This window comes from Cygnus olor, chromosome 4 (genome assembly GCF_009769625.2).
Source record: "Cygnus olor isolate bCygOlo1 chromosome 4, bCygOlo1.pri.v2, whole genome shotgun sequence".
Taxonomy (NCBI): Eukaryota; Metazoa; Chordata; class Aves; order Anseriformes; family Anatidae; genus Cygnus; species Cygnus olor.
Window position 1 is genome coordinate 47,437,320 of NC_049172.1, and position 21,213 is coordinate 47,458,532.

Below are 21,213 nucleotides of genomic sequence, written 5' to 3' on the forward strand. Positions count from 1 at the left end.
CACTGTTTAGAGACCAAACATGGCACATCCAGCTACTGACTCACTGACCTCGCTCCTGAAATCTCCAACCAATGGCTCCACTTCACCAGCTGGCAGCGGCAAGGAATTTGGCTTGGCACGCTACAAATTTGTTAGGCATTTCGCTGACTTCCTCCTGCCTCTCCTGCTTTCTGCAAGAAAAACGGGTGGCCGGGCATAAACTAGCACAGCTCAGGAATCTCCTCTTACAGCTTCTCCCTGTGAAATGCTTTAGAAGTGCTGGTGGCCACAGCAAAGGCACGAGAGCGCTTTTCTTTTTGCATCCTGTACTGCCAATGTGGCTGGTACGTTTGGGGCAGCAAAGCGAGACACTTCTCAGCACCCAGGGAACACACCGAGGGTGCTGGCTGCCAGTTGGACAGGAGGAGGGTCAGGGGAGATATCACCAGAGCTTTTCCCAAAATGCTTTCCAGCAAAGCTCTGCAGGCTTCTCCTCTGAGAGGACACCTCCAGAGGTCAGGTGTTTTGGGGAGACGTGCAGGGAGGGAAGCCCCCAGTGCTCTGGCTGATATGTCACTCACAGAACTTCCATCGACTGCAGAGGGAGCCACAAGCAGGACAAAGATTTTGGAAACCTCCCCCTTGCTAATCTTTAGGGCCAGACTCTGACCAGCTTACCTGCCACAGGTGAAGGGAAATCAGACACTTCCTGAGCAGGGAGGGCCTGGATCTGCTCTTCCCAACTCCGTGCCCCCTGTCAGCTGCATGCTGTCAGGCAGGAGGTGCTAAGCTTGACCATGGTGTTACTCCCAGGCTTGAAGGACACTTGGACTTTGTCCCCAGGCTGAGCTGCTGGAGGACATCCCCAGCAGTGATGGAAGGAGATGAAGCATTGAGGGGGCTGCAGGACTCACCCCTGTGGGCTGCCCCACTGCAGTGGGGCTGGTGGGGCAGGGTGCTGGGCCACAGAGGGGCAGGGCTCGCTTTTGGGAAGGTGCTGGTTCCCCGTGGATGCAGAGTGCCACCTACTGAGCCACCGCTCCTGGCGGCACCCGGGGTTTTCCAGCAGGACACCCTGCTGTGGCTGCAAGCCACTGTCCATCCTGCCTGTCCCGGGGCACAAGGAGCTTCCCCAAAGGCTGGTGATCCTCGCAGGGTGCAATTATTAGCAGGGAGACACTGCACATGCACAGCTGGAGTCTTTCCCGGCTGTCTGTCCTGAGCCAGACCTCCTGTTCCACAGGATGGTGACACTGCTGGAGGAGACGCACTGCCGGAGTGCCACCCTGTTCCAACCTGCAGAGACAAACCCCTGGGGAGCTGGGCTGGTCCGTCCTGCACCTCGACTGTCTTTTTGCCATCCCTGAAAAACTCCAGAGCAGCCCAAGCTCGGGGAGCATCCACCCCAGAGCGGGTGGCATTGGTGCACACTTCTTTTCCCCTTGGCCTTCTGCCACGGCCGTGGAGCACAGCACCGCAGCCACATCGGAGGGGAGATTTCTCTCCAGTGGTCTGCCTGCCTTCTCCCAGGCTTTTCTCCAGAAACCATGCCAGGGGTGAACGTGGTGGCTGTGTTTCCTGCTCTGGAGCGGTGCATCATCTGGCTATCTGCTCCCTGGGGCTGTCAGACCACCCTGGCAAGGACGTGATATCCTGAGACAGCAGGTCAGACCCTGCCACGCAGGCGTTTCATGCTCTGTGGTGAATCCCAACAAATTTTTGCTGGCAAAATGAATGTGCTCTCATTTCTGTACAAGTTCAGCTCTCCTCAGCTTTCACTTGGCAGCTCCCGGGACCTGCTGTCCCCGTCACTGACGGTGATCCGTCAGCGTGAGGTGATCAAAATGGAAAGATGTGCCCAGGATGTGAAGTTACATATTTTCAGCTCTGGATTACGCTGGGAGCCTCCAGACTGGCAGAGTATGTGGGTTATATTTCCTTCTCCTCTGGCCCCGCGTATCAGAGTGAAAGCTACCCTGCTCTCACCCCACATCGGGTGGCCAGCAAACAGCCTGTCCCTTCCCCGGCCGTGCGGTGACAATCAGGGGCACAGGCAGGGACTTGTAGAGGCCGAGTGACACCAGTCCTGCCTGGCCCTGGCGGAGCACACTTGGGCATCGTGTCCTCCAGAAGTGTCCGCGTGCCAACCGCGATCTCATTATTCACTCTCTTTACTTTTGATAAAACTCCAGAGAAATGCGTGAAGGGAAAGGAAGTGGCAGAAATTGCTGCCCATTAATTTTCTTCGCTGACATCAAATGTTTATTTTGTATGGGCGGGCACAGCTGACCTGGGTGTTTGAACATGAGTTATCCTTTCTCATCCATCCAGCTGAGAACAGGTGGAAAAGGGTGATGACTCAAACCGGAGCAGTGTCTTCTGGGCAGCTCACTAGACTTTCACTTGACTTGTGATCTGCAGATGCCAGTATCTTCTGCTATCAGCAGCTACCTCATAGGCACGGAGAGAGCTTTGAAGTGAGGCATATGTCACTCCAGTTCCTGCTGATGCAAGTCAAGATTGCTGTAATTAAGAGGATGTGGATGCCTAGCCTGGGTTCTTGGTGGGAAGGAAGGGGAAACAATACGGCATTTCTGGAAATCGTTACAAAGGTTCTAGCCTCTGAGATACGCAGGCATTTGGAGGACCATGCAGCCCTGCCATGAAAGTCAACAGCAACGTTTCTCCTGAGGTGGTGACAGTCTGGCAGTGCTCGATTCCTTTCCCAGAGACCTAGGTTGAAGCAGGGACTTCATGAGTGAAACCCGTCCAGAAAGGGAATAATTTATGCATGTGTACTGCATCAGCTGCTCACTCCAGGGAAATCTGCCCGGTGGCACGTGTTTTCAGCTGCTCCACATTTGACTGCAAAATCTTCTGCAGCATGCCTAAAGAATAAAAACAAAAAGGGCAGAATCTACAGGCACCCACAACAACTACGAGCTCTGCGTTTTTCTCTCATTTACATCAATACGAACAAAAAGCAGTCCCCTTGAAAATCCAAGGGGTTCCTTCTCAGCTAAGGGAAACTCTAACAGCTGTGTGCATCCCTGCCTCACCTGATGAAGCACGCAATGGCACTAAGGGGCTTAATGCTACCAAATCACAGCGGTGGGATTTTACACATGCCTTCCACATCTTTCAGGAATGGCCAGCCTGAAATTTGCAGAATGTCCTGGGCCATCTCCCAGCTCCTGATGTTGCCTACTTGCCTGCACTAGGCACAGATGAGCAGGACAGGCCGGGCTCAGATTTGCAGTGGTGGCAGGGAACACGTTACAAGTCAGGCTGGGATGAAAGTCCTGCCACACTCTAGGAGGATTTTTGGGAAGCTGCCCGCCGTTAGAGCCCTGCCCCAGGCTCTGACTGGTTAATTTTCCACACAGCATGCACCCAGCAGCTCTCGTTTGACCAAATACAACCTCCAGCGCTCACCCACTCATTTTTATGCAATTTGCAAATGCTCAGGGGCAGATTCTGACCCCAGCGGTAATTGTAAGGGCCTGAAGTGGTGAGCGGGGTGAAGCAATGCTGGATTTACACTAGAACAGGGAGCTGGCCCTCAGCTAACAATCTCCTTCTGTAATACCAGGTCCTCCATGCCGGCGAGCACTGAAACCTGCTGCCCTTTCTTCCATTTCCTCAGGCGATCACATTCCCCAGGACTCTGGGGCTCGTGGTCCTGCCCACGTCCTCCTGGAGGCAGGCTCTCCACGGTACTACAATGCAACACCACCCTCCTGACCCTGCTTCCCTGGCCCCACGGGACCAAGAGGGGAAGACGTTGTATAGGAATCCCTACAAAAACTGAGGCCGGACCACTGCTGTTGTAATCTGTGCACTGAGGTACATGGGCAATGTAACTCTGGCCCCTTACCTTGCATATCACACCGTTTCACCTGCACTCTGCACACAGTTGTATATATTCAGAATACCATGTTGCTCTTAGGTGGGCAGAACCACCAGAGTATCTCTCTTCTCCACACAGTTTCTAGGGTTCCAACCCTGCATGGTCCCTACAGAGGGGGACAGCCATCTTAATGCATTCCAAAGTTGGATGTAGGTCATGTATCGTTTTGCAAGTGCCCCCGACATATTCATTTTAAAAAGAAGAGAAAAAATGTTTAAACATTTGCACCAAGGTAGCAAAAGCTGCTTGACTGCTGTTCATTAAGGCATGGTGATCTCCCAGCACGACCACAGAATGCACTCAGCTCGGAGAATGTGCGTATTTATGTGAGCAGCGTGGCTGTTAGAAGAATGATGTCTACACTTGGGAAAAAATAGGCTTTTTTTTTTCTTTAGTGTCTTAGAGATTGAGCTGAAAAGACCAGAGCAGAAATCTTCATATTAAAAACCCTCCACAAAACAAACAAACAAGAACAACAACATCCCGAAGTCCTATACTACAATGTGGTGTTTTTAAAAGCTAGAACATGGTTGCCTCTAATGCCTGGAATGTTAGTTATGAGTCTTCTGTTTTCTTCATTCCATACAACTACTGGATGATCGCTTTTTTGGCTTACTGTGATAAAGTGGCTTTCTGTAGGCAAAAGCCCCTATGTAGTTTTTAATTATCCCATGCCCACTGCAGCTTTCTTTTTAAGGACACCGTGTAGTATGGTCAGAGCAAATAGTTAAAGACAAACAATAGTTAAAGACAAACCAGAGCACTGGTTTTAACAGTGCAGGAGCAATCTTTTGTAGGCAAAGTTCCTTGAGGTGGTCCTGTGCAGACGGCGTGGCAACAATTTGGGGTTACATATCAGGCTGCCCTAGGAGGATCTTCTCCACGGAAGTCTGTCTGACCTGAAGTGTGTTGATGCCAATGAAAGTTGCAAAGTGTAGCTTGAATAACTGAGTTTGTTTAGTGGGGTGAATAATATATCCCTTTCCTCACCTTAGTGGCTTGGGTATGAAGTCACTGTGGAGATGCATATCACCTAATTTGAAAGCATGTGAGTAAATTACATGGTACTGCACGTTTTTAGGGATTATCGTCTCATATGAGGACTGGGAACACGTGACAGAAATAGCGTCATGTTTTTCTTTCATATTGTATGTTATTTCCAACAGTGTTCAGAGCAGCAGAGAAATAAAGTACACGTGAGAATTGCTTGGAAATTTTCTCCTGGAAGTGCAGGGAAAGTTGTAGCTTTTTAATTTATAATCTTCCTCACACAATGTTTTTTACAATTTGGTTTGTAATTTTGGATGGCTGGTGAGGAAAATGGATGCACACAGGTGAACAGAGCGTGGAGAAAAGACTTCACCTAGCTGTGAGCTGCTAGAATTGGGAGCTGCAGCAACCTGGTCAAATCCCTTCAGCCAAGAAGGGGTCTCTCCCATCCGAAGTGAACGCGTTTTGTCCCAGCATCTTTACAAAGATGCATCAGGCCCATGCCATGACAAAGGGGCTGTCGTTTCTTTGCTGCTTGCCCATTTCTCATCTCTGCTGCATACATCGGTTTGTTGGCGTGTGACTCGGTCCCCTTAGGAAAGCTCTCAGGAGGAGTCAAACTCAAGTCCTATCTTCCGGTGTGAGAAACAAATGGAGATTTTAGAAATAAACACATGGAAAGCCCTTTGCCTCGCTGTTGGAGGGACCCTTTACTGCAAGCCCAACTTGTGTGCAGGTTTGCTTTGCTTTTGCTTCCTGCAGCGGGAGCAGAGCGCAGGGTTGTTGCTGTAAGCGAAACTCATCATATTTCCCTCGATCTGAATGGATTTCTCTCTGAATCATCCTACTCCCAGGAAGAGGATGACATCTGGCACTGTCTTGCCACAGCTGAGTTTTTGCCACTGGTGCATCAGGAGGTGAATTTTCTTTACCTACCTGAAGTCATCTGGTATGTGAAGAAACAATGAATCACAAAGAGAAGCCTAAAGCAATTAGAAATTCCTTTCCTCTCACCTTTGCCAAAGCTAGATTTTTCCCCAGAACAAAGCCCGGGCAAGCCTTCCTACGCACAACAATGATTACGTAGATCACTCTGGATTTTGTTTTTTTCACAGGCCATGAGTAAGCAAAGAAGTTGAAGAGAACACTGTATTTCATGGGCATGTTTGTTATGCTTCCTTGAAAATCCCATTGTTAGCTAGTAGTACCTGCATTTGGCTACAAGTCCCGTGCCCTCCTGACGTCGGCTGCCTTTAATTAATTGTACTAGCAAATAAACATGAAATGTGACAAACTACAAATGCGCCACCGGACTAAGTCAGCCCTAGCAATTTGGGTGGTCATTTCACCATGATGAAGTGGGACCAGTGAGCGAGTGCCTTGTGATGCTGCTTCCAGCCTCACATGTCCATCTGTCAGTGAAACCTGTGCACCTCATGCACCTTCCTCCTCGCGTGTTGTGTCTGTCCCCAGCAGGCTGGAATGTGGAGCCAAAGCTTTCCCAGGAGAGGACTGCTGAGACACACCACATGAGTAAGGTCTTGTTTGCATAAAGATTACATACTCATGCTGTGAAGAAGGCTTCCTAAGCACAGTCTCATTTCCTTCTGCAAGTAACTTTGCCTTTATGTAGGAAAAAAAAATATTCTTGAAGTCCTTGGACGGAAACCTGTTTACATTGGCATGCTACAAAACTGTCCTCTTGGCATGTTTGGGTTCTCCTGGTCTGACTGCATGGGGACACACTGCTCTGAAGGAAAACTGAGTCTCCACGGTGAGTGGGGTTCGTGTCTTGTACTCACACAGGCTGTGCTTTGCTCACAAAAAGTCTCATTCCACTCAGATTCAAATTGACCAACGCACAAGCATATGCATCGCTTCCTCCTGTCCCTGTGGGCTACACCCAAGAGGTTTCAGTGGGAACACGTCTGCATCCAGTGGGGAAGGAGGGACCTGGAGGTACCAAATGCACCACTGAGCACTGAGCTTTGGTCTCCACCAAAGGCTTTCCCTGAAATGTAGAGCTCAGCTCTGTTCCTTTGCCATGGTAAGAGGTAACTCACCTACACTGTGGGAAATGAACTGGTTTCAGATGAATGCAGGAGCTGGTATGGGAGAGCAGGAGCTGAGAGGAGATGCCGGTGGTGAAAGGGATTAGTGTCAAAATCAGCTTTCTGGCAGAGAAAGAGATCTTTGTCTCCGTTCCCTCCCACCTGGGTTATGTTGATCCGAATTACAGAAGGGCAGGATGGATTTACCCATTTAATGTAACAGGATTTGTCCCCTGCTCTGCCCAATGTCTTCTGAAACCTTCATTTGAGATTTACCTGCTTCGCTGATACTGAACGATGTCTTTCGTTCTTAACTCCAGAAGGTTATTCCCAAGCTTGCTCAAGTTGCATGGAATTAACACGTTTCTAAAGAAAGAGAGAGAGAAAATGTAATGTGTTTGACTAAATTTAAATTATTTTAAGATTTAAATAAATACTATTTTAACATGCATGAAACAGGTCACTGCAGCCAGAAAGCCATTTTTCCCCACATTAGTAGATTAGTGGCAAATAAAATTAAAGGCACTTAAAAGAAAGAGCTGAGCTGGAAAAAATGAATCATAGAATCATAGAATATCCTGAGTTTGAAGGGACCCATATGCACAAAACTTTGAAAACTCAGAAATGGCCATACAGTTTCAATTCAAGAGTCATGTTTCAAGCATCCTGACCCACATGAGTGCCAAATGCTTCATTTTGCAGGTGTTACATGTGGCACTTAAAGTGACATGGTAGGTAAACACTTTAAAAGTTTTGGAGGAAACTGAAAGGAAGAGAAGCCAGGCCGCTTGGGGCCCTGTGGACCTACAGCAACAAGTGGCCTCGCACTCCAATTTAGGAATGCCTCTGCAAAAGCAATTTTCACCCAAGCTCTATCCCATTCCCGCTGCTAGCTGGAGAGTCAGTATATTCCCAGCGTGCGCCCGCACAGCAGAGCTGTCACGCCTGTGCCATTAGCCCCGCTGTGGATGTGGCTCTCATTTCCAAAGTCCAAGCTGGGTTTGTGAGGATTTTTGGACTGATGGGGCTTTGCTGGTCAGTCCGCTGATAGGCAGCATGTGCCCATCCCACCATCCATGTGCATTATGGCATTGCTGAAGTGGCTGTCCCTTGTCAGCAATCCCATGAGCCAGACCTTTGGTGCAGCGAGAGGGGCACCAAGGCAGCCTCTCCACTGCCCCTGAGCTCCGGTGTGTGAAACGGAGACTCCCTGCTGTCCTGCAGGTGAAAATCCACAAGGGAGGCAGACAGGTAAGGCATCACTTCACCAGTAAACAGAGGAGACTCCGAGGGAAAGCTTTTTCTGACACAGCTCCGCACCCAGCGCAAAGAGAGCCACAAACTGCACACACACCATTTCCTTGCCACCCACGGCTGCCAAATTACCACCACGGCAATCACAGATCTCTCCGTCCTGGGTGGCCGCTGGTGGGCTAAGTGCGTCACAGCTGAGCTCAGTGCCAAATCCTTGGGAGGACGCAATGACTCTTGCATTCTCAGACCGTGAGCTCGAGCGGTTCGTTTTGAAGTTGATGAATTTGCAGGAAGGGCGGCTTTGGGGTGAATAAAATCCATCATTCCGTTTGGCATGGCTTCCAGACTCTGCCAAAGACAGGCCTAGTTTCAAGGTACCTGTGGCCATGAAGGACGAGACTGACTAAATGCCCTTGGTGGCTGCACAGCTCTCCAGAGGCTGCTGCTTGCCCTGGGTTTGGAAAGAAAGGAAGACTTTGCTGGTAAATGTCAGGAAACTGAGCCTTGCAGTAATGATTAACCACACCGAGGACAGCGTGCACAAGGAACGGTGAGAACCTTCTTGGAGATGTGGTTTGTGCCTTTCGGATCAGGACAGACCAAAGCCGCGTGTCTGCCTCTATGGAGAAGTCTGACTTTCCAACCTCAATTTCTATTCCCAAAGAGGACATTACACTGAAATTGCATAAGTATTTTTTCCTTGGGGGGGTCAGCAATGCTGCAAGCTTTGCGTTAAGAAAACTCTGAAACTCTTAATTTCTATGTTTTTCAGTGCATACAAAAAATATGTTTTTTGTAAGCTCAGAATGTTCTCCACCAGCTGGGGCACAAAATGCTTCTTTTCCCCAGGAGACTTCTGAATGTTGCTTCCTTCTGCCAGATAACTCCTAGTGTCAGGACGGGGCAGGGAGACTGCGCTCCCACCCTCTGCACGATGCCCCACGCAAAAAATTGGGGATGTGGAAGTGGGAGATGCAGTCCTCGAGGTGACCACTAGGCGGGAATGAAACCAATGGCAGAAGATTCATGTGGCACTGACCTGTACAGGAATACTGACTAATGAAGGGTTTTTTTTCTTTCTTTGCTTGATTTGAGATCATTGGAACAAAAAAGCTTGGGTGAGTTGAAAAAAAAAAAAAGTTTTAAACAGTGCTGAACTGGCTGAAATAGCCCAGTCCAGTGACCCTAGTGGAAAGGAAACTAAGTAAATAGATTAATTTGCTGGGAGAAGAAACAGTCCCAAGTCAGAAAGATTTCACTTGCAGAACTCATATTTTCCACCAGAAAAATCCTTCTGATGGACCTGCTCCCAGCAAACTTGACTGCAGAGCGGGAGCACGCAGCTCCACGCGAGGAGCGGCCGACGGGCCCAGCTACGTCACCACGTGCAGGGGGATGTCCCCACTCAAGCAGCGGCCGAGGAGGAATGAAGTGAGTCAGGCCAAAGTCACAGCCCAAGCAGAGCAGTCACCGCACCACTGAGTGGGCGCAGGCAGCCCTGGCTGTCCCAGCAGAGCCTTCCAGCTGCTGATGGTTGGGTTGGGACCACCCTTGGCTGCGGTATTCTTGTCCCATTTCAAAAGACAAATGTGATATTAAAGAGATGGAGAGGAGTCAGGGCTCTTGGAGCAGGTTTGGGAAGGGTTTGTGAGCATCTCTTGCAGAGCTCCCCTGAAAATGATGGTTTGCACTCACTCTGCCTGGGTTTTCCTGCTCATTTAAAGCCCATCTGATCCTCCAGTAGCTGACCTGATTTGTCTGACCTTGCTCAGACAAATGCCCCCGTCCTCCTTGCAAGCTTTCTAGAGAAAAACAGGAGTTTTCTGAAACTTGCTGCATCTTGCTCCACTGTTTTACAAAGCTTGTTACTGGCATGGGTGGGCTGAGCATGCGAACCTCTTGAATGTTTGGGAAGCCAAAGGTGCATTGATTTTGGGAGGTACTGGGTCCTCCTGTTTGCGGCTGACTTCAACATTGTGTTCTTTTTGCTATCACAAGTCTCACCATCTTTTCTTGCCCTCATCTAAACTCTTCAGTTTGGTTTCCACTGCCTCCCTCTCAGAAGTGACCTGACATGGGTATCCTGATGGAGATCCATCTCCCACTACCTATTCTTCTCTCCTAAATTAAGCCCTATTTCCCCTCCCCTACTGCCTAAGTGACAGCCGTCCTGGGAGAGGCAGCTAAACTGGCTTTTCTTCCTCATTCATGTGGCTTGTACAACTGCCTCAGCTCCCCGTTATAATGAAGGGCATTGACAACCAGCCTGAAAAACCGGAACAGAAAGAGGACCACAGGACCACTGGGGACCACTGGCAAAGGTTCACAGACCAGCGGTGAAATTGAGGCTGCTGCTGGTTCACTATTGCATCTCCTCTCCTGAATTCCTGCTGGGTTTTCCTATCAAGACTTCGACGCCCTCTGATGACTGGGTCAGAAGAATCAAACTGGCATCCACCGGGGTAGGGCAGAGAAGTTTCTCAATATTTTTTGATCAGTTGTTGTAATCTCCCAGTTTGCTGGGAAAGCTTTTAATCATACAGGGTGGAATTATATAATGGGAGTGCTGGAGTAATTTAGGTTTGGTACTAGCTTTATTAAAATAATAATAATTATTTGTGCAAGACCAAACTTCCACCTTTACTGATGGAGCACCTTCCTTCCTTGCTTGCTTCCTTCCTTCATCCCTTTCATCCATCTTTTCTTCCCTCCTTCCATGTGTTCATCTGTCCATCCATCCATCCATCTGTCCACCCATCCTTTCTTCGTCACAAACAAGAAGGATGGCTGCTACTGACCCAGCCCGGCTCTGCAATGAGTGCATGATTTGTAAGTCTTTCCAGCCCTTTTCACCTCCCCTCCTCCCTGTGCCCCAAATCTGGCCTTCTCACGAGCAGCACCAAGCTGCTCTGCGCAATCTCAGACTTACCTCAGTGGAGACTAGAACCAGTTGTCCAACATCCTCCGCCTCCGTGATGTAACCCAAGATCGTCAGGGAGGCTTCCTCCAGCTCTCAGCAAGCTCGTGGCATTACTGGTTGACGCACTCCAAGGAAACCCGTCGAGGGGGACACATGACTCACAGAGGCTTGAGATTGCCAAAGCACCTCTAGTGACATTACCACGAAGCACGCAACAGGCAAGGCGGCAGCTGGACAGAGAAAGGTCAGCCTCCTGAGCTCGGTGCGTCGCCGTGTCGTCTGTTGTGTGGGCCATGGTGGATGAGTGCGCTATGGCAGTGACCACGGGCACTGTGGCTACGACGGTTCCAGGTTTAGTAACAGCAGGCACACAACAGATGCTGAAAAACCTTCCCCCTTGAGAAGTGATAAGTGAAGGACGGCTTAATTTGCTGTGCCTGCTCCCACTGTGATCTCTCGGCAGCTTTGTGCCTGGCTGCTGATCCTCTTACTAAAGCTACTATGCTCCCTCTTACTAAAAAATAAGGACAGATGTTATGACCGGGGGAAATATTAACATAAGTAACTTTTGCACAAAAGCGAAGCATTTTGGAGAGTTCACAGTACTTCAGAAAAGCACTGTCCTTCTACAGAGCGCCAACACAAGAGTTGTTGCTATTTTTATAGATCTGACAGCACGGGACTTGAAAGCAAGCGTCAGTCGTCCTTTGCCTGAATCTCAAGAGGCTGGAATGGGTTTCGGGTAGGAGATACAGATGTGTGGGCAAGAATCACACAGCAGGGATACTGACAGGGCAGGTCTGAGATGGGATAGGTCTTAAAATGACAGGGAGATGTCAAACAGAGCTGATGGGAGCTGTGGGTGCTCAGCGCTCTAGAGAGCTCCTGCCAAAAGCATCTCATGGAAAAACTGCACAGCGACATGGTGGTGGCCCTGAGGACATCAGGATGCTACAGTATCGGCTGGGTCTCGCCACTATCAATCTCTAGTTTGCATCCCCACCTGTTCCATGCACTTTCTCTGCCGTGATGCAGCCGGACATGGGGACTGGAGAACTTCCCTGGCAGGATACAAAGCTGTTTGGCAAGAAGGGCTTGCGCAGGGCAGCACAGGGGGCACGCTGCAGGCGCTCTCACCAGCAGAGACAGCCAAAGGTGTCTCTGAAAGCGGGCAGTGAGGGTGAAGAAGAGCTGCACCAGAGGGATGGAAGTGGTGCCAGCAGAAACCATGGAAGGAATGAGGGAGGTTCACTCTCTGAGAGAAATTACCTGGGGTGTGTCATCAGGACCCGGCTGTGTGGTTGCTGGACTGGCAATCTAAGTCCAGCCGGCAAGCTGTTGAGGTGGCAGGCTGGTATGTGGCCCCAAGCTTTTCAGTTGCTCAATCATATGCAGGAGTGAGAAAAATACCGGGTCTGGAAGGGCTGCTATGGGCTGGGATTAAGATGAGCAACAGGGTAGGTGGAGAAAACCCAAGCCAAACTAAAACAGTCAGCTAAAAGTTAAGACGTAGGAAAAAAAAAATCCTGCTGAAGTCTGAAACTGGACTATTTCTCTCAAATTTCCCTGACCCAGAAAGCCAAAGGCAGGGTAATCCTCATGCTGCTGCTGTCACTGCAGTTTAAAACTTGTGTGATTGCAGCAATGGAGGGCTGCAGAGGAAAGAAGCATCTTCTGGTACTGAAGTTGCTCATGTCCAGAGGGGCTGGCAGAGAGCAGCTGGGAGACCTGCGGAGAGCAAGGCAGGGAATAATTTAAAGCCTTTCAGACTTGAGCTTTGCTAATAGCACCTCAAATACATGGGGTCATCGTTTACAAAAGGTTAGCTGAGCGGTTGGAATCTCTGTGATGCCCCAAGAGGAGCAGCAAGGGCAGTGTGTGGGAGTTGGAGCAAAGCTTCTGGGTTGAGCCTTGCCGCGGAGTCCAGGAACAGTTTCTGGAGGATGAACAGAGACCGGCCAGAGCGGTTCACAGCCAAGCCGGGAAGCCTGAGGTGGAAACAAAGATGTGTCACCATTCTAACTGGGTCACAGCAGGAACGGCAGAAGGCTCCAAGAATTGATTTTTGCCCCATCTTCCCAGCGGAGAAGGCCATGCTAGCGCCAGGCTGTGGCTGGGGTTGCCATTCACTGTCACCAGTCACCCGGCAGAACAGGTTCCTCTGTGACAACTGGATTACAGGAGAAGGAGAGAGGAAGTGAAAAGCTGAAGAGCAGCTAATAAGGGCCCTGTGACACTGGGCCCAATTAGCAGGGATTGACCAACAGTCCCCTTCTAACTGGATGCCAGGGAAAATTCAGTACTGTCTAGCCCCAGAAGCTGGTGGTACGTCTGCCAGAGAGGGACCCCAAGTGCAGGTACATGAGAAGGTCTACAGTGAACAAAGCACATGGTGAGGAGCACAGGAATTGCCGCAGTGCCAGGCCACAGCACTGCAACCAGAGCTCACATGCAGTGCCTTTGAGCGTCTGGGCCCTCCTGCTGCATGCTGCCGGAGCTATCTGTCGTGAGTAACGTCAGTCTGTGCTCAGATCACACCTTTGCTTTGCTCAGTAGACATCCTTCCTCCTCCTCACCTCATGCTCTCACCTTCGGGGCAGCTTGGGGAAGAGAAGAGCGATGGAAATGGGCAGAATCTGGGCAGAGCTATCTCACTGCAGCCCCAGTCTGCCCGACCACACCTGTGCTGCGCTTGGTGCTTGTAAGCGGGAAGATAACAGGGAAAGTAAATCAAAGTCAGGATGTGAGTACCAAGCCAGAGAAGAAGCAGAGCTATCATTTCAAGTGACTCATCTTTTGCAAAGGAAAGGGTGTAGGCCACATGGCCAGGGGCAAAGCACTTGGGCAAACCTGTCCCACCTTGCCTCCCACTGCTAGCTCCAAGGGTCTTCCTTGCACCACTACTTGCCCAAAGCCTTGGTATAATTGGCCTCCTTTTGCCCGTTTGCTGCACATGTGCACGGAAGAGCTCCCAAGTTTCTTTTCGTGGCAAGTCAGAGACAAGATGATACAGAGATAGGATGATACTAAGGCAGATTGAAGCACTGTTACCTTCAACATGCAGCAGAAAACCAAGGAAGGTAAGTTCTGCTGATCCCCCCTTTCACTTGTTTGATCTTGAGAGCACTTCAGACAGGACGATACTTGAAGGAGATGGAGAACGAGCCAGGTTAGTCCTCCACAATGGTCTCTGCCTGACTGAGCCGGAAGATTTTGCAATTTGCTGGGCAAGCATCACTTCTCCTTACAGACACGGGAGCTTCTGCAATAGCACTCTCACTTTGTGATGTCTCAGGTCCCACCAGCTTCCTTACCAAGATCCTGTTGCACACCCACAAACATCAAGCAACACAGACCAATGCAGTACATAAAGACCTCTGGCAAAGCCCAGGAATGGTGTCAAGGTTGCACTTGTCTCACGTATTCTTGAAGTGTGAGAAGTGGTGGGGTTAACGTGGATGATTCAGATTTTGCAAGACCCCTTCCTGTTCACAGCAAGCACAACGCTGGGTGCAGCTAAACCCAGCAGGCTGTTCTGTCATTATTTCAGGCCAGCAAAATATCTGCATGGAGCACAAACTTGCAAGCTTTCCTTTTCCCTGCTCACAGCTTTACAACAGACACTGTAGCAAAAACACTATGGGGAGGACTCCAGTGCTGGTACTGCTTCTGCAGGAGCTTTCTTCCTGTAGCTAGATTCATACACAGATTTGCAGTGTGCTACTCTGTTCAGCTGTGGAGGCTGATTAACTTGAAACGCCACTGTTGTAATCCAGGACATATCCAACACAACTTTACTGAACATAAGGATGAGTCCAGATCCATGCCGCTGTCACACAGCCTGGATAAGCAGGGCTAGGAGCTGCACTGTTCCTTTAAGTCTTCCTTCAGTTTTGCTGGCTAATAGCTATGTTTGTTGGAACTAAGGTGCGTTGGTACATTGTTTTGAAAACAATGGTTTGTCCATCCAAAATGAACTGCTGGAGCTTCAAACATCCTGCTCAACCAAGCCAAGCCAAGCCAAGCTTCACTTCGATGAAAACACAGAGACATTTTGACTTTGTCTAGAACTTTTATTTCAAGGAGTAAAATTGTTTTGAACATATTCACAAGAATAAATATAAAATTACTCTTCAGAGTAAGACCACTTTTTACAAAAATATATCTCTATCGCATAGAACCACTTACGTGGGGTTCTCATTAAGAAATATTTCATAAAAAAATAAAACACTGAAAATAAAATGCTTGACCTATACTGATTGGATCACCAAACAACTGAAATTTGTAAAATGATATAAATATTGTAAATATTGTTAATAAAAATAACATTTAAATAGATGGGAAGACTCTGAGTCCGTCCAGATGAACAGAACACTGTAGGAAGCGATTGTTTCTTCTACAGGGCACCGACCTCCTTGTATTCACTGGTGTTTGTATGTCTCTTCTTGTTTCGGTACCTGAAAGTAAAGAAGAGAAACATCAGTTCTGGAAGAAGAGAAACATCAGTTCTGGAAAGCCAGTGACTTCTGGAAAGCCAAATGACTTTTTGGGGAGTGAGGGTGGGGAAGGAGGAAGAAAAAAAAAAAAACTCTACATGACCTCCTTGTGCTTGTTTCAACTCTAGCAGCTAGGCTTTGTCTGTGCTTATTTCTGGGTCTGAGATAACTTGCAGGCAGAGTCTCATTTCTCAACTTGTCCCTGACGATTTCACATCTGCATTAAAGTCTTGCTGCTGGCAGTACGCTCATCTTTGTGAAATCCTGCTGGATCCTTGCCTGCAATAGGGCTGAGTACCCTAACCAGCTAGGCCATCTTCTGTTTGATATGACGTGCCATGGAGTCTTCAGATGGGGAAGAGTTGTTACGGCAGTTACCATCTAGCTATCAGACCTGTGAAGCTGAGATCTCCCTTGGGGGGTTGTTCCACCTTCTTGGCTCTCTGACAGCAGCTTACCATTAGTTATGAGCATGAAGAACAATTCTTGATGCTTTTGTGTCTGTTAGTGGAGAAGACTGCTGTCCTGCGTGGTAAAGCTGATAAGGCAATGCTTGCGATATGGCACAGTCACCACAACAACATGGCAGATCAACAAGTTGGCTACTATTAATCCAACTGCTCTTCAGTTCCTGCTGACTGGGGAAATGGCATTACCAACAAGAGCAGCTAGAGTTTTCTGTTCCTTGTCTGTTCTCTCCTTTACCTCAATGTACCCTCTCCAAGACAGATATGAACTAAACTACACAATTCTCCAACAGGGTCAAAGAGCATCTGCAGGTACTTTTGCCTAAGCATGACTTTGCCTTCAGTTTGGGGTATGCTGTGCAGTCATCACACTACTATTTTGGTTCATGCTAGCAGGTCTGCTTATCAGACTATCTCCACGCAATCAAGTGAGCCTAAGTATCTCAAGTCCAGCTGGAGGCCCTCGGTGGCTATCTTATCATACACACAACAGACTTGCCTTCCTTAGCCACGAATATGACGTCTCTTACCTTCTGCAGATGTAGTAGCTTGCAATGGAGATGGCGATGAGGAAAAGCAGAATTAGGATGACTGTCAGTGCTACATACTCCGTGCTGAGGGGTTGTCTGACAAGTTCTGAATGCACACAACGGACACCAGAGAAACCAACATCACACCTGAGGATAAGAGAGGCAGAATTAGAGAAATCGCCACGGGATTACATTTTAGCATTCCACAAAGCATGCTATACCACTGGCTTGTTTCCTCAGGGACAAGCAATTTCAACTTAGACAACTGAAGCCCGCATGGTTTTAGGAATAGATGCACATCATTCAAGTAAGTGAGAAACACCCTTAAAAATGCCTAGAAGGTCTTTCTTTTTTAGACTGAATCAAAGGAGAGACCTTGCTGCTTTGCCTGACGTCTGGATCTCACACTATTGTAACTACAGATGAACAACAGGAGGCAGAGCAGAATGAGCGTACCATGTTTAAGGTGGGTTGGTGACTAATTTCAGGCGTCTAAGACTGTCAATCTGGTTTCACTGCTGCCAACACACATACTTAACGCTTGCTTAAATCCAACTGAGGTCTGTTATAGATATACTGCGCTTTTTTCAGTTCTTGTAAGCATTTAAATGCCTTGCTGGGTTGGTGGTCCAGCTAAGTGTCAGCAAGATCAAAGACCACGTGCAGCTCATCTCAAAGCCCACCTCAGGGAGGCTGCAGGACATGCTGCACTCTGTCCATACCTGCAGTAGTGCTCATCCAAGTCCACTATGTACACGCACTGTCCGTGGAAGCAGTAATCTTTCATTTCAGGCTTGCATCTGGTTATCCCAACTTGAGCCACACGAGGACTGTTCTCCGTTTGGACTGTGGAGAGATTTGGTTAGCATCTCATCAGCCTTATTTTCCCTTTCAGTTTCCCAAACAATGTGCAAGCTTTACAAATAAAACTAACAGCCTAGCTACCAACCAAGCTGTAACTCAGTAGGCACTGAAGCATGTGAGCCTTTTGAATAAGGAGAGGATTTTCCCACGTTAGAGTTACATCGACTCTCCCCTTACAAGTTCCACATTACCTATTTCTGCTTTTATAGAGGTATTATCATCTAAGACACAGATCTTAGTCTGAAAAGGTAGTTTTAAGGAAATACAGGCTATAAGATGGCTCCCGCTCAACAGGAGTGAACACTTTGCGGGATGCTGGAAATGTGATTCAACAGTAAGCTATTTGCAGAGTCAAAGTGATTTCCAAGGGTGGCTCGGTGAGGTCACCAGCCTGAGGAAGATGGGAACCAAAGACTTGTAGCTTGCAAAGAGAGCTGTGCAGTAGACTTACTTAGTGCTGTTGTGCAGTTTTCCATTTCACCTGGTTCACATAATGGGATCACTGTTGTGCCCATGACTGCTTGCAATAGGTAACCTACGAAAGAATGAAGAGTTAACATTAGATTCTTGTTGAGTATAGTTAAGCTTAGGTGTGACAATCCTGCATTCATCGCAGGAGAAGTTCCTTTGGTGATCGAAATAGAGAACACCTTGAGTCACAGCAGTCCCTGGGGAGAGGATTTCCCAGGACTCAACAAGTCAGCCTGGCTGTTGACTCAGCACACTGGGTCCATGCTTACCCAGGCTCAGCACCCTTCCGCTGGCTTCAGAGACCACATACCGCTTGAGGTAGGCTTAACACAAAAGCTACTATTTTGCAGGAGCGAGCTTCCTCAGCCCTCTACTTGCTGTAACCAGCTTGAAAGGGTGGCCAGCTCCTGCACTAACACTCACTCTTGTGCTCACTTGCAAAAAGATAACATGAGATACCTAATCCTCTTTGTCTGGTCACTGGGTCTGAGATGTATTGACCAGCACATGGATCCTGGGCCAGTGTCACTCATCTCAGGAACACCCCAGCAGAAAATGGGTCCACTTCTGTCCTTCCTTCACCATCCACACAAAAGCAAGAACTGCACCTTTCAAGCAGGTTTGATGTGGGTACCAGACACACTGTGAGACTGCACCAGGCAGGCTGAGGAGTCTGGCTGCCAGAGCAGTGGCTGCACTCCCCTGGGGAGCAGGGGCCCTTGTTCCCTTCTCCCACAGATGCATATTATAAAGCATTCTGACACCTTTCGGGGTATCTAGTGCTGCACAAGGCCAGCTTTCATGTATTCTGTAAGTCAAATGAACATTTCCAACGAGGATTGGAAGGCCAGCAAACGCACTTGTAGCTTCATGGCTAGCCCACGAGGAACAGTCAATGTTTGCGCCCCAGCTGACCATAAAATCCACTTGGCGAACACTCCTGTTGTGGTCATAAACTAACCTGCTCATGAACTGTTTAGTCATCAGCCCCATTCCACAGAAGTCTGTAATTTGTGTCTTTGGGCTGTTTGCCTCTATTAACTTGTCAGGTCATGCATGGCTAATGGAGGGAGTGTGCCTTCATAATTTCTTGATCACACTAATTCAACTCCAGTTATTAGAAAGTTTCATTACATCTCAGTGTTAAATCTAGCAGCAATTTATGAATTTCCTGCAATTCATCCATTTCTGGGTGATTAGTAAGGTTTCCTTTCAGATTTAGTTCAGTTAGATACAAGAACAGCAGGAACATCTACCTTACAGAGACAGGGTTTTTTTGTTTTGCTTTAAACATGAATCCTTCTCCCTTCATCCCTCTCCATGACATGTCTTGCCAAGCTAATGAGCCAGGTTTCCACCAAGCTTTAGAGGAAAAGACAAAGATGAGGTCCACCACAGCAAGAGCCACGGAAACAGAGCAATGATACGGGACTCGTATCGGAGACTGCGCCAGACACATCTGCTCCTGCTAGCATGACTCAGCAGGACATGCCTTTCACTCCAATGGGGCAGGACCAGAAAGTTTACTTTCAGGGTGGGATTTTATTATTATTATTATTGGTTTTTTTTTCGTACAGCATTTTGTGTTCAGTATAGATTTCATCAGAATCAGCAGTTTAACACTTCTGTAAGAACAACAGAAAATTCAAGTGCTCAAAAGACAAGCGCATCAGCTGACAGACCACAGCAGATCAGTTACAGCTAGAACAGCAGGCTGAGAGTTTTGACCAGGGACCTGGAGTCCCAAATGATGCTGAGAAAAGAAGATTTACCAAGTCTTCTTCCCAGGAACTAAAGGGACATTTCAGGGGTGCTCCATGGCCTTAGCTGCTCCCTCAGTAGGGAGCACCTGTGGCGCAGGACAGCCCCATCCCAAAAGCAATGCTGTGCTTTTGGAAGAAGGGATGCTGAAATCCTGAGACTGGCAAAAGTACCCTGAGCCTCTCTCCTATTACCCACGTCCTGCTGCTTTTGTCTCTGTGTGATGTGCTGTGGCAGGATTTGGTCTGGGGGGCCACCTGATTATGATGAACATCAAGTAAGCCAAAAAATGCTAGGTGTACCTGAGACATCCACTTCTATCACAGATAGTTAAGTAGATGGATTCATTAACTGAAGATCTCCTTTAGCCTACACAACTTGTCTTTCAGCTTGCATTCTTCCTTGATCTCTGAGCAATCTGAGCAGCTGCTTTTTTGTCTAAAATTCTCAGTTTGACAGACACCAGACCCTGGCTTCTGCATTTGACAAACTCCAACCCAGGTACACTTAAGAGGCAGCTCAGCTCTTCTCTTTGCTCCAGAAAGAGGCACTGCTTTCCAGCTGGACCTGTCCCTACAGAGGAAATGCCTGACACCTGTAAGGGACAGATTAAAACACACCTGCTCATGCAAAGCCCAACAAAAGCTTGCACCACTCCTGCTGTGCACAACCACTGATAGCCTCCTCCACCTGACTGCAGGCACACAGAGCAGAGAGGCTGGAGCACAGGCGTGGATATTTGCTGACACTCAGCAGTATTTTCGGCATGCGGGCAAAGTTCTTCCTGGTCTGCACTGTTACATTTTGCCCTTTCCCCCCATGCACATATTTTCCCTCTGACATCACTGGGAGGGGGATCCTGCAGGAGGATAAGGGATCCACATGGTGCATGGGCAGAGGAAAACCTTTCCCTGAATACTTATCAAGTGAAGTATATCAAACACAGGACCTGGGAGAGGTAGTTTTATTTTTATTCCTTCGCTGTTCACTAAGCAAATACTCTACGGGGTACAAGATAAGAGTAATGAGATTGTTGGTATTCATTTATGCTTCACGAGAATGCGAGTGCCACACGGCCAGCACACAAGCGCAGTACCTTGGCTGGCACCACAGGTATCACTCTATGAGTAGCTCTGACAGCAGCAGCTGTTCCTCAAATGGGAATATTGCTGCTGCTTTCATCCTTCAAGAAAGGACCAGGATGGAGAATAAGGGACAGAGACCGGCTGCCTCAGCTTCCTGCAGCCTTCGTCAGAGATGACATGCAAGGGCTAATTATCAGTTCAGCCACTCAAAGCCAGCTATAGTTTCCAGTCGCAGGCTGAGTGCTAAGGATGAAGGATGTACATACAGGATAAACCTAACTGAGAACCTTTACAAGATTTATACCCACTTTAAAGGCAAGTTGTTAGGTATCTGAGAGGTGTTGGGTCCCACCATCATTTGAGTTACTTTGCCTGTCCCTGAGATCACAAGTCACACACCAACTCACCTGAACAAGGCTTCCTGATGCTATTTCA

The 21,213-nt window shown here is 48.4% G+C and overlaps 1 protein-coding gene across 4 annotated transcripts in view; it reads right to left on the reverse strand.

Moving 5' to 3' along the window:
- Positions 1–5,830: 5,830 nt before the first annotated feature.
- The window catches only part of EREG (epiregulin), a 39,672-nt gene continuing 24,289 nt past the window's right edge, over positions 5,831–21,213 (reverse strand). For 2 of the 4 annotated variants that reach the window (XM_040557047.1, XM_040557048.1), the window contains exons 6-10: positions 17,913–17,996; positions 17,320–17,443; positions 16,598–16,744; positions 7,207–7,296; positions 5,831–7,004 (exon numbers count right to left, since the gene is read on the reverse strand). In XM_040557047.1, coding sequence (XP_040412981.1) covers positions 6,968–7,004; positions 7,207–7,296; positions 16,598–16,744; positions 17,320–17,443; positions 17,913–17,996 — 482 coding nt within the window. In that variant the 3' untranslated portion in view covers positions 5,831–6,967. Of the gene's footprint in view, positions 7,005–7,206; positions 7,297–15,163; positions 15,562–15,598; positions 16,139–16,597; positions 16,745–17,319; positions 17,444–17,912; positions 17,997–21,213 lie in introns of those variants that run through there. The other 2 variants (XM_040557049.1, XM_040557051.1) reach the window with 2 other exon arrangements.